Below are 17,052 nucleotides of genomic sequence, written 5' to 3'. Positions count from 1 at the left end.
CAGCGAACAGAATGAAATTACAGTCAGTTTCCCCTAGAAGTCAAACTATGAAGCATCTTATAGCCTGTACACTAAGCAGGCAGGAAAACTTGTGGTCGTCCTCTAGGGCTTAATTGGTGCAGTTGGACAGGGCTTGGTGTAATGGCTCCATTCTCCACTAGGTGGTGCTGCTTAGCTTACTGGGGTGGATCAATGTGGGCACATGCAGGGGTATGTGCCAATGAGGTGAAAATGGTGTCACCCAGTTTTCCAGTCACTAGCATCAGAACTCTGTGCTCTCCCCAGGCAGCCATCAGGCAGCTCTCCTTTGTTTCCAGCTTTTGTCCACTACCTGCTTCTACGCTGTCCATGACCAAGCCATCAACCTGCCAGGCAGCACCTCTCTCTCAAATTTTATCTCAGATGGGGCTGTTTTTCCAAACGCCTCACTTCTGAGGGCCCTGCAGCTTTGACCTACTCAGACCTTCTGGGGGAGGGCCTCACTGAGCAATGGCCAGGTGCTGGCTTGCCCCCAGGACCACTTGCACAACCACACCACTGCAGAGACCCAGAGACTGCCTCTGGGTGCCAGCCTGCCCCAGAAAAAGTTTGCGTGATCATGTAGCAGCAGTGGTTCAAGGGACTATGGCAAATCACAACACACACAACTGGCACAAGTCTTCACTGCACCCTAGCGTCCTTGTTCCAACACCAGCAAACGCTGCTGTTCTCTGGGGTCTGCTGGGACCTTTTCCCATGGGGACACCACACAGTCTCCACCAAATGTACTCCCAGCAGGGGAACTGTCTCTCCCCATGTGGCCCAAAGACCCCTTGCACCTCTCTGTCTGCTCCTGGGGATTCATCCTTCCCACCAGAGCACCACCAGGTATCTATCTGGCTGCGGAGTTTCTGACTCTGCACTCTCCTGTTTATAGAGTCCTAATGATATTGAAACTCTCTTTCTTCTTTCTCCCTTTCTTGTTCACACCCTTGTGAGTACTTCCACTCTTTCTCTTTCTCTCCAGCTGCTTTGAGGGGGAGTGCTTTTCCTATACTCTCTCCCTATCTCTGTCCTCTCTCTGCAAACAAAAACAGCTCCCTACCCTCCACAGCTTCTCTCCCCACCCGTTCACCTCTCCATGCCAGGTACCTGCCAAGGTCCATGGCTCAAGTTATACAGTTGTTGTGTTAACCTTCATATCAATTTTCTAGGTGTGCAAAATGGTTTGCTGCTGATCTAGTTGCATCTCAGGGACAAGAGAAGCAGAGAGCTTCCATGCTGCTCAATCATCTTGGCTCCTCCGCACAAAATCCCAAATTTTTAAGTATTAATGTACTATCTACATTGAGATATGAATCTTATAATGGGTTTTTCCCCTTCCAAATGGGGTGGAGAAATTTTTAATGAAGTTTTATTCATTTATTGTGTTTAAAAAGATTAATGAACAAAAGATCAGTGATAATCATAAAGCAGAAACTCAAAGTAACAAAAACATATTTTCACCAAGTAATTTTAAGAAGTCTAATGCTTCCTTTTTCTGAAAATGATCCTTATTAATTTTGACATTATTCATTTACGGTGTTACTACATTTGAATAAGAACTGGCCTAAAAGTTAGCAAATAATTTACAAAATGTTATCATTTGCTCAAAAAATAACTTGCAGAAGACAAGGCAAATAAGATAAGCAAACCAGAAACAATACCCTCAATGTAGGACTTCAGGAAAAGCAGCATTTCTGACTACTCAGAAATCCTTACTACCTGGCCGATATTGAGTATTTTATTGCAAATACAGAACCACAAAGCCTTCAGACTATGTAGCTACTGGGGTGAAGCAAACTTTTCCTTTAAGGATCAGTTAGTATATATTTTAAGTTTTACAAGCCACATGTCTCTATGACAACTATTTAACTTTGCCATTGTGGTACCAAAACAGCCAGAGATCATACATAAACAAACAGAAATGGCTGTGTTCCAAAAAATCTTTATTTATAAACACAAATATGAATGTCATGTAATTTTCATGTGTCACAAAATGTTATTTTCTTTGGATTTTTTTTGAACCATTTAAACACATAAAAACCGTTCTCAGCTTGTGGGATGAACATAAACAGGCTATGAGCTGTATCTGACACAATGAGCCATAGTTTGTTAACCATGGTCAAGGTAAATGACAAACTTTTTTGATCATGACCTGTAAGAAATACATTTTAAAAATCACAGCCCTGGGGCACCAAGGTGGTTCAGTCAGTTAAGTGTCTGACTCTTGGTTTTGGCTCAGGTCATGATCTCACAGTTTATGGGAGCCCTGCATCAGGCACTATGCTGTCAGCACAGCCTGTCTCCCTCTCTTTCTGCCCCTCACCCGCTCACGTTCGCTCACTCTCACTCACTCTCTCAAAAATAAACATGTAAAAAAAACTCACATCCCTGCATACATGTGAGCACATGCGCGCGCACGCACACACACACACACAAAGGTTTATGAAACAATACGTTGCTGCACTACGTGTGACACAGCTACTTTCTCTTATAATACTGGGTACTAATGGGTGTCAATCCACAGTCTGGAGAGAAAATTGGTATCTAGAGAAATTAAGTTATTTTTCTCAAACATACACACACAGAATCAGTGGGACAACCAAGTCTAGAATCCAAACATTCTGACTTGCTTTTCAGAATACCCCATCCTGCTAGGACACACCACATTGACTCATCACTCTTATCAAGTCAAATTCACTGGTTCAAGTATGGCTGCTACATATGTGTTTCTTCCAGTCTTAATGTCACTTGAAGGAACAAATGCAGCTCCCCCACAGTTCTTGTGGGCATCTCCTAAGGAGAAACTGAGAAGGCAAACATGAGCAGGCCAAACTTTGTCCCCATCACTGCAACTGTTCTCAGGGCTGCAACTCTGAACAGTGCAGTGTGTGATGCAACCAGTGGATGCCTGGGCACACGCCCACTCCCACACATCTTTCCAGCAAAGTGAGTCCCTGTTCTGATGCTATGTTGTAGGTGATTCCATAGCTGTGGGGTCAAGTAGCCAACTGGTAGCATTAAATGTATACTAAGTTGCTAAGTAAAATGATTAACTTATACTATACGTTAAATATTTAAAAAATCAGTAAGATACAATTGTTGCTTTAAAAAAGCCTATAGTCCAAGGAAAACCAAATGCCCACAGCAGTGTCTTCCTTTTATCATTACATACTATACTTGTAAGTGCATGTACATGGTTTTAAGTACTGGTAAACCATCATCACAAAACCCTAAAATAATCACTGAAAATAGTCAAGGTGCACCACAAATGTACTTATATGCCAAATATTACTAGTTGGCAATAATGAATACTATTTGTAATTTCTAAAATTAACTGGCAAGATTTAAGAACTATAGCTACTGTTTTTATGAATCCCATATTTTCAACCCGAGTATTTCTAATTTCAATTTTTATAACAAAATAATACTGTCCACATCTCTTTTTAAATCATACAGATTCAGATATATCTAAATCAAGTTCAAATTAAAATCAAATTACTAAATAAATATGTATTACTACTAATATTTATTGAAAGTTAGTAAATAATCTGTACTTTCAGATTCCATAGGAATAAAAAAATTCTAAATTTCTAAACTGTCCTATGGTCAGGTTTATTATGTTGGCTTCATGTGAATAAGTAACGAGCTTAGAAAATACAGTAACCCATAAGGACAATTTTAAAACAGTGCAAAATTTCCAAAGCAGGATAAAAAATTATAATAACTTTAATTCAGAGTACTTTTCTTCCTAAATACCAAAGCAGTTTTTTGAAGTACGTCTTATATTCTGACAATGGTCCTGCTTTAAAAGAAAGAAGAAATCTGAAACTCACCTTTGTACACCGTAAGGTCTTTCTAAGATAGGCTCTTTGAATGGAGGTGGAATGTGACCAAAATAATCAGGATAAGCCACCTCTGAATATTCTGGGACAGACTTTGTATTTTTCACAATCTCAATATAGAGATCTGAGTCGTGGAGTGTGGGTCCATCTGAGACTTCCACTGATGTCTGTTCCACTGATGAAGTAGACTCTGTATCTTCATCATCCTCAGTTTCAACTCCAGTACAACAAAGCTTCCCTAGCTGAACTGTTCTTCCCTCAAACAGAACATTTCCGCAAGCAGCCATGTGTGGACAAGCTTTAGTGCACGTAAGGACAGTGAGAGGGAGACTGTAGTCCTTCTTCCCTCCTGCGGTAAAACCCGGGCCTGTCTGAGAAGGAAGATTCTGCAACGTAATTCGGTCCAATGCCTTCACAATATCGTTGTTTAGGCCCTGGGTGGAAGAAATAGTTCTATTTTGATCACCCGGCTGCTGTTGTGATGTTCTGCCATTATCTTTCATATCTTCTTTTGCCAGATCCATACAGGTAGGTTTCTTATCACCTTCGTCTCCTTTAGGAGACACATGCACCTTCCTTACAACTCCTTTTCTTAAATTGCCTGAATTTCCAGATGCTTCCTCTCCAGCTGTAGGAACAACAATAGGGCCGCGTACTTTCCCCTCAAATACAAAAGGCTTTGGTTCTTTGGAGATTAAATCATAGTCCTTTGAAAATAAAAAAGACATATGATCTTTTAGCTGTAAATATTAAAATGTATTAACAAAATTAAGACTATATTCATTGCATATGCTGCTTCAGAATCTAACATTTGAAAATTATAAAGACGGAGCGCCTGGGTGGCTCAGTCGGTTGAGCATCCGACTTCGGCTCAGGTCATGATCTCACGGTCTGTGAGTTCGAGTCCCGCGTCAGGCTCTGTGCTGACAGCTCAGAGCCTGGAGCTGCTTCGGATTCTGTGTCTCCCCCACCCACCCATCCCCCTGTTTCTCCCCCACTCACGCTCTGTCTCTCTCTCTCTCTCTCTCTCTCTCAAAGATAAATAAATATTAAAAAAAAAATTTTTTTTTAAAAGGAAGCATAATAAACGTTGAAAAAAAATTTAAAAGAAAAAAAAAAAGGGGGGCGCCTGGGTGGCGCAGTCGGTTGGGCGTCCGACTTCAGCCAGGTCACGATCTCACGGTCCGTGACTTCGAGCCCCGCGTCGGGCTCTGGGCTGATGGCTCAGAGCCTGGAGCCTGTTTCCGATTCTGTGTCTCCCTCTCTCTCTGCCCCTCTCCCGTTCATGCTCTGTCTCTCTCTGTCCCCCAAAAAATAAATAAACGTTGAAAAAAAAATAAAAAAAAATAAAAGGAAGCACAACACCCAAACTGTTACTTCAACAACTACAGTGTCTGTTTTGTACCCAGCAATGTTTCAAGCTCTTAAGGCCCATCAGCTTAAAAACAAAAACAAATCTTCTTCCCTCCTGCCGCTTACATTCTTTGATGGAAGGAAGGGTGAGGACTGTCAACACAAGTAACAAACATGACACAAATATATAATATGAAAACTTAATAGACTAAAGTGTTAATAGCAAGAAGAGGGGGGAGTTGGGTACTGTGGATGGCGAGTGCCAGAGGGAGGAAAAGTGGGCTGCAATTTTAAATGCCATGGATTAGGGAAGCCTGAGAAGATGATATATAAGCAAAGGCAGGAAGGACTGCCATCCACACGCCCTAGAGAAGAAGGGTGCTTGGTGTATGCAGAGAACAGCAAGGAGGTTAGGATGGCTGGAACAGAATGAACAAGATGGATTCTAAGATGTAAAAGAGGACCAGATACTGTAGGGCTTGGCCGGCTATTGTAAGAATTTTGGTTTTTACTGTGAATGACACTGGAAGCCAGTGGAGGGTTTAGGGAAGAGGAGTGCCATGACACAGGACTTACACTGAGAAAAAAAAAACAGAAATAGAACCTGTAAGTACAGAGTGTCTTAACCACCTGAAGTACAGGGTTTCTTAACCACAGGGGTAAGACATTTGATCTAAATAATTATTCTTTGTTTGGTTTTGGTTCTATGTTTCAGGGGCTGGGGCTAGCAAGATAGGGGGCACCATCTTGTGCACAGTAAGATGTCTAGCAGCAACCCTGGCCTCCCTCCTCTGTACACGCTAGATGCCAACAGTATCCTCACCCATTTGTGATCACCCAAAACGTCTCCAGACATTGTCAAATATCCCCTGGAGACAAAATCATCCCAGTTGAGAACCACTGCTCTAGTGTCCTTCTGAGAACAGACTAAGGAGGGGAGAGTAGAAACAGAGGACAAATTAAGAGTCTGGGCAAGTTGGTAAGAGGGGGTTGGATTCTAAATGCACTGTGAGGCAGAACTGACATGATACTGTAAAAGACCAGATACAGGACAGAAGGGACAGAGAGGTATCATACACAGTGCCCAAGTGTTTGCCTGAATAAATGAAAAGCATCAGGAGTTTAGCTCTGAGATGTTAAGTGTGAGCTATTCACAGCTAGTCAAGCATGTAAAGTAGGCAGCTGGACATATATGAGCCTAGAATTCAGAAGAAATGCTCATCCAGAATATTTAGATCTGGGAATCATTAGCATACAGATATCATTTCAAGCCATGAGGCTGGAGATCTTCAATGAAAAGAACTAGAGAAGAGAAGAAGACTGAGCTTTGGGTCACTATCATCTACAGAGGTTGAGGGGATGAAAATAAAGCTTTAGAGGAGATGGAGAAGGAAAAGCCAGTCGGGAAAGACAAACACCAGGAAAGAAAAGTGTCCTGGAAGCCAAGTTTAAAAAAAGGATGTCGCTGACAGGTCAAGTAGCCTTTTCTCTTTTTACACTTACAAAAATATTTTTTGTGTCTATATCTTATATAGACTCTACTAAAGAAATATACCACAACTGATTTAACTTTTATTCTACTGTTGGGCATTAAATCTTTTATTCAACAGAGGATTTAAACAAACATATAAACAAAGTATATATTTAAGCCATTTCCAAAATTTTGCTATATAAAAAAATCTGTAAAGAACATCTTTTTGCATAAAACTTTTTGTTTAGGATGACGTCCTAAGCACTGAAATGGAATTACAGGGTCACATAACTATAATCAATTTTAATGTTTAATACAAATTCTCCAAATACTCTCCAAAAATACTTATCCAAGTGTACATTCCCAGTACCTGTGTATGTGATTATCTATTTCAACTGCTCTCTTCCTTGCCAACATCAAGTACTATAGTTTTAAAACACTTTTCCAAAAGGGACAGATAAGAAGTACTGTCTAATGCTATTTTAATTTGAATTTCCCTATGAGAAAAGCAAAAAAAATAAATAAATAAAAATCTATACATCTGTTAACTGGTTTAATTCTTCATAGGTAATTTATTTGTTCTTGAAATACAGGGTTTTTCTTATATTGCATAAATTCCTACATTACACACACAAACATCCCAATCCTCCACGTAACCTATCTTTGCAAATATTTTTCTGAATTTGCAATTCATCTTTTAACTTTAGCTTCTTTATACACATTATGTGATAAAAATTAAGAATCTTTTCCTTTGTGATTCATTCTTTAAATACCCACTGCATGGGGCGCCTGGGTGGCGCAGTCGGTTAAGCGTCCGACTTCAGCCAGGTCACGATCTCGCGGTCCGTGAGTTCAAGCCCCGCGTCAGGCTCTGGGCTGATGGCTCAGAGCCTGGAGCCTGTTTCTGATTCTGTGTCTCCCTCTCTCTCTGCCCCTCCCCCGTTCATGCTCTGTCTCTCTCTGTCCCAAAAATAAATAAACGTTGAAAAAAAAAAAATAAATAAATAAATAAATAAATACCCACTGCATATAAACCAAGGACCTTAAGACGATTCACTCTCAGCCCCTATACAATGTCTAATCCAAGGAGATTAGACAGTGGAGGCACAAAGGAGGTAGTAGAGGTAGGTGGCTCTCCATTAAAAGTGTTGAAAGCAAGTAAACTTGCATTTAAAAACTCTGTTGATTTATAAAGACTAACATACAAAGAACACTGCTACATAAGTCGTATTTTATATTGAGATGTCATTTTGATCCAGGATGTTACTGATGCTGATCAGTATGCAGCACCTGAAGCTTTTTCATAAACAAATAGGGGTATAATATGAAAGCTGCTTTTCTTAAAGAGTAAAAGTACATTCCATGTACATAAATGAATTTAAAAAAGTAAGTTGAGGCAAACAGTTAAGAGGTTTTATTCTTAGAACAGTAAGTTAACCATAAATATTTTAATGTTAGTTTACTCATCTATGATCTGGGGTCATGCTGAAGTGAGAAAATGTCCCCCTAAGTACAACTGAATGCATGAGGGAAAAAAAAAAAACTAAAAATAGTAATTTCATCTACAATCTTCAGATCACCTTTATAATGTATTATGGGCCCATTTCTCCTGAAATACCTTAAACTGAAGTGGTCTCCCCTTTTTTGGAGCTTTTGTAGTTAATTTTAATTTTGACTATGGTTTGGAAAAGAGGGGTTGCCTATTTAGATAGGAAGGCTAGTTTTTCCATAAAACAAATGTTTATTTTATGTTAAAGATACCACTGTACTTGTTTTACACTATTTGTATACATGTGGTGGTATTAATGCTGAACTGTAAAATATAAAATTATAATGTGACCCCAGGCTAGATATCCACCCACAGAAACACTTACAATTGTTGGATATTAAAATATTTTAAGTACCACAACAAGTGGATAAGACAGCAAAAATAAAGAGCAAAGGGTAAATGATGACGGGATCCCAAAGTGGTAAGACTAAATGGCTTTCACTTGGAAAATATTTGCTAAAACAGGAGACCTGGGGGTTTAGGTTTTCCCATCTCAGAGTATAAAGAATAGAAGACTATCCCAGAACCTGCATAAGGTGGGGACTCTACCAGAAGATCCTTCTCCCATAAAGATAATACCCCCACCAGAAAACAAACAGCAAGGAAAACCAACTGTCTCAAACCTGGGCACTAAGAGAATGAAAAATACCACTACCCATAAGTTATAAATTGATCTCAAAAGCCTGCCATCACATCACACAGACTGCAGCCTGAACTCACGTATCTGAGTGGTCCAAAAACCCGTCAGAAGGAATGTAACCTATTAAGAGTGCCTGTCAAAAGTAATAAACAACAACTTCTGGAGTTTCTGCATAAGTTCCACAAACAGAATTGTAAAGAAAATGACCAGCTCATGGGGAAAAAAACAAAAACTAAAATACAACTAAATGAAAAATTAAACAAGTAGAAGAGAAGGAACCAAAACAAACAGATGTGGAAAAAGACCTGCAAGAACTTCAGACACTAATATTATAACACTAATTAAATGACTATATTTAATATGTTCAAAGAAATAAAAGACAAGAAGTTTAACAATGATGAAACAGATTTTTTTTTTAAGCCTTCCAAACCCCCCCGCAAAAAAACAAATCTGGATGCCTAGTGGATGCTTGTAACAACCAATCAGAGCCAAAAATAAAATTAGGGAACTGGCAGACTGTTTTAAGGAATGTAGTTGACTATAGCATAGAGAAAGAGAAGGAAAACATGAAAAAGGGTTAAAAGATATGGGAAGAAAGTAAAAAAGTCTATGTCCAGGGGCGCCTGGGTGGCTCAGTCGGTTGAGTCCAACTTCGGTTCAGGTCATGATCTCACAGTTCATAGGTGTGGGCTCGAGCCCCGTGTCAGACTCTGTGCTGACAGCTCAGGGCCTGGAGCCTGCTTCAGATTCTGTGTCTCCCTCTCTCTCTGCTCCTCCCCCTGTTCGTGCTCTGTCTCTGTCTCTGTATCTCTCTCTCTCTCAAAAATGAATAAACATTAAACAAAAAAGTTTTTAAGTCTACATCCAATTAGTAATGCCAAAAGAGAGAAGAAAAGGGAAAGAGGCAGTATCTGAAGGAGAGATAAAGAGTTTTTCCAAACCCTAAATGAAAACAACTCAGAGATTCCAAAACACAGCAAATCCCATATAAGATTTAAAAAAGAATACCTGCCCTTAGTCAACATTATTGGGAAACTGCAGAGCAGGAAGCTAAAGAAATGATCTTGAAAGTCACCAGAAACAATGTGTTGTACAGTGAAAACATACACTTCCTATACATACTACCCAGCAGTTTCACTCATAGGTATCTACCCAAGAGAAATGAAGGCAAATTTCCACAAAAAGCTTTTTACACAGGTGCTAATCTCAATTTTATTCACAGTGGACCCAAACTGCAAGCATTCCAATACTCATCAAGTGAACAGATAGAGAAACCATGGTACGTTCATACAATGAAATATTACTTAGCAATAAGGAAAGAGCCACTGATATACACAGTAACATCAGTGAACCTCAAAACCATAAGATGAGCACAGAAACCTTACACCAGAGCACATTCATGCAGGATTGCAGTGACGAGAAGTTCTAGAACAGGCAAATTAACCTACAGTGACAGAGAGCAGATCAGCTGTTACCTGGGCAGGAGATGAAGAGACTGACCACACAGGGGCCCAGGGAGATATCTGGGGTGACAGAAAGAATTTCATTATCTTGGCTGGGTGGGTAGTTGTACAGTAATTCATCAAAACTCACTGGACTTAAAGATGAGTAATTTACTGCATGTAGATTATATTTCAATAAAGCTGATTCCTAAAAATTAGCCAGAGAAAGAAACTAACTTCAAGAATGATTACAAAGTAAAAGCACTTTTAGAGACACACTAAAAGGTGTATTTCAGGCAGAAGGAAAGTAATTCAGACTAAAGGTCTGAGAAACAATAAGAAATGAAAAACAAAATAGTAAAAATGTGAGTAAATCTTAAACACTGAATGTAAAGCACAAAGCAGTACCATACACAATGATTTTTTAAAAGCTAGAGTTAAAATGTAAATTAAAAGTGTATACACTGGTTTGGGAGGTGATGATACTTAAAAGTATTCCAAGTTTCCTTTTGTAATTAAGAAAAAAAAGAAAGGTCCTGATTAACTTCTGAATAGCAAAAACTTACATCAAGAGTAACTAGAATTTCTGCATGTATGTCAATACTCAAACTTATACTTTAAAGGAATGAAGTTTATTATATGTAAATTACACCTCAATAGAGCTGATTAAAATAAAAAATAACAAGACTGTAGAGCTTTCAAATGAATACGCGTGAAAAAGTGAGACAAAAAACAGTCAATCCAAGTGAAGGCCAAACAAAAGACAAGACAAAGATACACAGATGAAACAAAATCTGATCTCATAAATATAAATCTAAATAGAGTAATAGTTATATGTAAATGAACTGAATGCTCCAGTTAAATGGCAGCCTCAGACTTTTTAAAAATCCAACTGTATGCTGTTTAAAAGATACATGTCTAAAGATATCAAAAAGTTCAAAGCAAAAGGCTTTAAAAAGATACCGGGCAGCTCATTAAAATTAATTTAGCTACATTAATAACTTTCTAAACTTTTTTGCCTTAAATGTCTTAGAGACTTTATAGTATCAATAACTTTATAACCATTAACAGTTCATTTCAGAGGGAACAGAAATCAATATATACTCGTATGCCTCCAAAAATATTTAACAAAACTGACCTACAAAACGGAGACACATTTGCAATCACAGCGAGACATTTCTAACACATTTTTCACAGTAATTGATAGCACTGGAATAAAAAGCCTTAAGTACAGAAAAGATCTTCTCAACATGATGAACAATCCTGTCACAGTGGCCAAACCCACAACCGTGCCTAACAGGTGCAGAATTATTTTCAAGGGTACAAGAAGTAGTAACGAAAATTGACTAAGTTCAAAGCCATAAAAGAAGCCTCAAAAAATTCAAGAGATTCTAATCATAAAGAATGTCCTCTTCTGCCACAGTATGCCAGATAAATAAAGAGATAAGTACAAAATTGGGAAAGCCAACTTTCACATTATCAACAGATGAAAGAAAAAAATCATAATGGAAATAAGGTTTCCAAACAAAGAAAATGAAAATACTAAATATCAAAACATGTGTAATGTAGCTAAAACAGTAATTAGAGGGAAATCTGTAGCTTAAAATTTTAAATACAGTACTAAAAAAGAAGACTAAAAATTATTGGATGCCTATCTTAAAATAATAACAAAAAAGAGCAAAAGCAGGAAAATCAAGAGATGACACTGTGAGCCTACCATTTAGAAATATGGGGATTAGTGTCAAAAACATGCTAAAAGTGATGGTAGGAAACAGTAGTGGGAAAGGGACCCAGTTTTCCTGATTAAATTAGGTAAAGCTATGTGACTCTTTAAACTCTGTCCATACATGACTTTAATAAAAATTTAAAACCAAAATAAAAAGAGGAAAAAAAGAAAAACAAAACTAACAAAAGTCCATAAGGCAACCGTCATCATGCCACCACAAATACATGAAAAAAGAGCTGTGACAATTCAGAATTTTGACACTTCCCATATTCTGCCATTAAGAAACAAAAGCAAATAAAACTGTAACTGTCACTATGAATAAATAATCATAGTTTTAAAAAGGTCCCTCAAAAGTCTGTTGATAATTACTTTAACACTTCTACAAGTTGCCTTCAAATGTATTCAATTTGCCTCCATCTGGCCACTGAATAGTAGCCTTAACACATCTGGAAGCAAAGTGGGTGGTGTTCAGAATTCTAACAAATACATCAAGTAATTTTAAACTCCAATGGTTGATACTGAAAATGACATGTAAGTCCAAATGGAAAAAGTCATTTAAAAAGTTGAAATTAATTTCATTTGTGTTTAATATCTCATGATCTGCCAGTATCTGATAAGATGATGGCTGAAAAAATTCTTTCAAACACTTCTTATCTGGAACCAACCAATATTTTTAATTCTCTAAAATGTATCACTTAAATCTTGCTGCTTAGATACAGCTCCAACACACAATTCAAAAAATAGAGATTAATGTATCCTAAAGATGCATTCATCTGAAATTTAAAAATGAGAAAGACAGTCAACTGCCAACACAGCTACTTTAGAAATAACTGTCCAGTTGTGTAAATAAAAGACCATGTGCTATTCCTGTAACACATGCCACAGAAATACAGTTAACTATTCTACACTATACTTTGTGGCAAAATAGAGAACACATTGATAAATACGTATTAACTGAAATACTTGAAATAGCTTCTTTTACTTACACATAATAAAAAGGAGTCAGTTACTTGAGAAGACTTTTCAGAGCACTTACACTCTGACAAACCCGTCTTTACCATCCGGCCCTGGCCAAGTCAGACCACAAGTAGGAACCCACTTCTATGAGCAGCCAAATTAAAGGACAAGCTGACCAGCTGTTAGGGGCCAAGCAGGAAACCATCAAGGGTAGCCTATTCTGGGTGATGAATTAACAGGCAGATATACAAGAACTCACCATCGTAGCCTACAAGAAAGAAGTAGCCTGCGAAAGAATGAAAACCAAAATCCTGGCCTTGACACCCGTTAAAAAATTATTTTTCTTTATTCACACATCAAAACTCCTACCATTTTTAATCATGTTATATAGTTCCTATACACACATAGAAAAGAAAGAAGAAATTCCTTCCCAAATTCCTTCTGCAGTATTTTTCTGCTTTGAGGTAGCACTATCTGTCACCTCCCAGGTGTTATTTTTAAGCAGTTCTTAGCTGGGCACAAAGATGTTTAAAGAACAGCCATACATCTAGTAGGTTCAGTACCCTTTCCCAAATGCCTCCTCCTGTCTTCTTCTTTTTCTCTTTTTGACAAATACCATTCTCCTTTACTCCTGCCTTCTTTCTAGTCCGCCTGATTTTAGAGTACCTTCCAACATCCCTCAAATCTTTGCGAGCACCGAGGAAATGGCGGGCGGGGGGGGAGGAGGGGGGGGAAGGCAGCGGGGAGCAACTAGAGGCTGTTCCTATTGCGTCCCAAGCTCGTTAAGATCCCAAAGAGAACCCTGAAGAATGAGCACAGTGAGTGTCAACACCACTAACCCGGATTGTTTCTGATACGCACAGAACATACAGTACAGTGCTGTATACGTATTTCTCTTCCTTATGATTTTCTTAACGACATTTTCTTTCTTGTAGCTTGCTGTATTTGTACGAACCTGGTATATAATACATACAACATACAAAATGTGTTCATCAACTGCTTTTATTATCAGTAAGGATTCCAGTCAACAGGAAGCTATTAAGTAGTTAAGTTTTGGGGGAATCAAAAGTTATACATGCACTTTTTACTCCATTCAGAGACTGACACCTCTAACCCCCACATTTTTCAAGGATCAACTGTATTTCTTTTTTTATTTCTCATACATAACTTCATATTAAAGTCTTTTTCTTTAGGCAACTAAGAATTATAATGGAAATAAATGGGTTTATGGGGTATGGGGCTTGTAGTAAGAGCTGAATAAATCTGAGATTATCTGGTTCACCCTTTATTTTACAGTTTAAGATTCTGGGCAATTTCAGGGACTTACTCAAGGACCCACCACAGCAGGCAGCTGAGTGGGAATAAGAAACTAAACCTACTAATCACCATCAATTCAACCAGGTTTACTTGCTACGTAACCCACGCTACGTACGCGCACTCCAGTAAATAAATGAGGGTAAGAAATGTTAACAAGAAGTCACTCTCCCTGTGAACCAAATCAGATATAAAGACTTCAAGTTGTCCTCCCCACCCCCCACACCCCATCCCGTTACATGGAAACCTCCAGCCAACACAACAAGCAGACTACAGTTTTAATTTAGCACTTTCTTAGCTCTTGTCTCCCCTTCAGTTGGATGCAACTGCTACAAAGATGACTTTAATGTCAGATTCTGAAATGCCATTTTAAAGATTATTTTTTTACAAAGAGTAAGAAACTATGCCAATTAAAGCAATGAGCCAAAGTGATGAAAAAGTTTTAAGCCAGCCCAAAAACTAAATGAGCTGGTCCCCTCATTTTATAAATAAGCAGTTTGCAGCTCAGAATGCTAAAGCAGCAGTCCAATGTCACTCAGAAAGGCAATATTACTTTCACATTTTAGAAACAGGAAGGAGAAGGAAACCAGTGATCATAGGCCTAAGGAAGAAAAAAAAAAGAATTTTTTCTTAAAATCAATTAAGATGCTGTATTTTCCATATTTATACCTGAAAATCATCAACAAGCTCAGGGAAAAGGTGTTCATACATTTTAAGTTCTTCTATCGTTCGTCCTGGTTCCTGCTGGGGTTTTAGCTTGTTAATATCCGTTTCAATATCATCATTCTGAAATAATAAAAATGTCACCAGTTAAGAAAAAGTTACAGAATATAATTCAGACTAAAATTTTCCAAATTATTAATCACATGTAGAGAATAATCACTGAATAAAAGCTGTATAAATTAAAATGTGCTTGTATTTTTGCTTCATTGTTGCACATTTCATTGTTTTGGTTGTTTTACTGTGTTAAAGGTTACTCTAATAGAACACAGCATTTGGGCACCTCAAGATGGAAAACCTAGCATCAAGATCCAGACTAAAGTATGCCCTCCTGAACTGTCAAAATTTTATTCACATTTAAGGGCAGTAAAACTTAAAACTAAATTGAAAAATATAAATACAAGATAGTGGTGGTGATAATCATAACATTTACTAAGCAGTGAAAATGTGTAAAGCACTAAGGGTTTTACATAATTTAATCTGCACAAGAACACTATGAGGTAGATAGCATTATTACCTCCATTTAACTGAAGAGGAAACGGAGGTAGAGAGAGGGTTAAGTGGCTTGCTCAAAATCACACAGCATGCAAAGAGAACACCCAGGATGTAAAATTCATCGTTGATTTCAGAGCATACACTGTTGCTCGATGGACTGCCTCAAGACAAATTAATGATTATACTGTCCTCTTGTATTCCTTGGTCAATAATTTCCCTTAGAAAAGCTCAGTGTCACCATTCACTTTGTTTTTCGGGGGGAAAAAAGTGAAAAGTTGAACAACAACCAGAAATGATTTTCATGCCCTTTTAAGAAAGAAGAGGGTAAATTTAAAGGAGAGGTCTGACCTTAGGAAAACAGGATATGCATCCAGGATTAATTTTATCTGTATCTGCTCAAAGGCCAGAAGTATGCTGTGACAGAAGGACAAGTGTCAGTTTACCTACTACCCAAGCTATTCTCACCAAATGTGGCCTCACACAAATACAAACTTACCACCACCTTCACTGAAAAAGAGAGATGTAAGATTTGTCTGCAATGGGCATTCATTTTTAACTTTGCATTTACCTTACTATCAGAGTGAACTTACTTTTAGCCTTAAATTTATTCTACCATGCCCCAATTCTTACAATACTTTCTATACGTGTATATGCATATACACAGTCTCCATAGACTCTATGTACATATTTCGTATTAAGTAATTTAAAAGGAAAAACATACTATGTATTTCTCATATTTTATATTCAGGAACTTAGCTATCCCTTGTATAACCAACAAAAAGATTTTCTCCATTGCCAGAAATAATAAACACTATGTGTATTTAAAGAGTATCATGATAATTACTGTATCACTATTATATAATTATTAGTACTTGAATATGTAATTTCATGTGTCTTCAAATTATTAATTGATGAATCAAAATATATAATTTCCTTGATTGGCACCTAATAGAGAATGCTTTTAAAATAAAAAGTTTACATGGGGCGCCTGGGTGGCGCAGTCGGTTAAGCGTCCGACTTCAGCCAGGCCACGATCTCGCGGTCCGTGAGTTCAAGCCCCGCGTCAGGCTCTGGGCTGATGGCTCAGAGCCTGGAGCCTGTTTCCGATTCTGTGTCTCCCTCTCTCTCTGCCCCTCCCCCATTCATGCTCTGTCTCTCTCTGTCCCAAAAATAAATAAATGTTGAAAAAATAAATAAATAAAAAATAATAAAAAAATAAAAAATAAAAAGTTTACAAAAGTATTCTTTCTCTAAACATACTAGAATTCAATATTCAATACTTTGTGAAAATTAAGCCTTAGAGATTGGCTCTCTACTTTCAAAAAAATAATAATAATTTATCTGTAAAACAGTCATTGTGGACCAAAAAAACTGTACTTTGAGAGGTCAACAGCAGGAAATTCTGTGTTTTGGTTTAGGGAAAAACAAAGATGAAGAGCTACTGACAGCCTCAGGGAAAAACAACAACAACAACAACAACTGTCTATCACTCCTTAAAGTTCTTCTAAAGTAAAGGAGA

At 37.9% G+C, this 17,052-nt stretch overlaps 1 protein-coding gene across 8 annotated transcripts in view; it reads right to left on the bottom strand.

Annotated features, from left to right (window-relative positions):
• AGTPBP1 (ATP/GTP binding carboxypeptidase 1) overlaps positions 1 to 17,052 on the bottom strand; it is a 166,005-nt gene that overhangs the window by 66,013 nt on the left and 82,940 nt on the right. For all 8 annotated transcript variants that reach the window (XM_047829664.1, XM_047829657.1, XM_047829662.1 and 5 more), the window contains 2 exons: positions 14,988 to 15,104; positions 3,858 to 4,573 (listed from right to left, as the gene is read on the bottom strand). In XM_047829664.1, coding sequence (XP_047685620.1) covers positions 3,858 to 4,573; positions 14,988 to 15,104 — 833 coding nt within the window. The remainder of the gene's footprint in view (positions 1 to 3,857; positions 4,574 to 14,987; positions 15,105 to 17,052) is intronic.

The sequence above is a fragment of the Prionailurus viverrinus genome, chromosome D4 (assembly GCF_022837055.1).
Source record: "Prionailurus viverrinus isolate Anna chromosome D4, UM_Priviv_1.0, whole genome shotgun sequence".
NCBI lineage: Eukaryota > Metazoa > Chordata > Mammalia > Carnivora > Felidae > Prionailurus > Prionailurus viverrinus.
The sequence above is the reverse complement of the archived record's forward strand: the minus strand, read 5'-3'. Positions and strand labels throughout refer to the sequence as shown.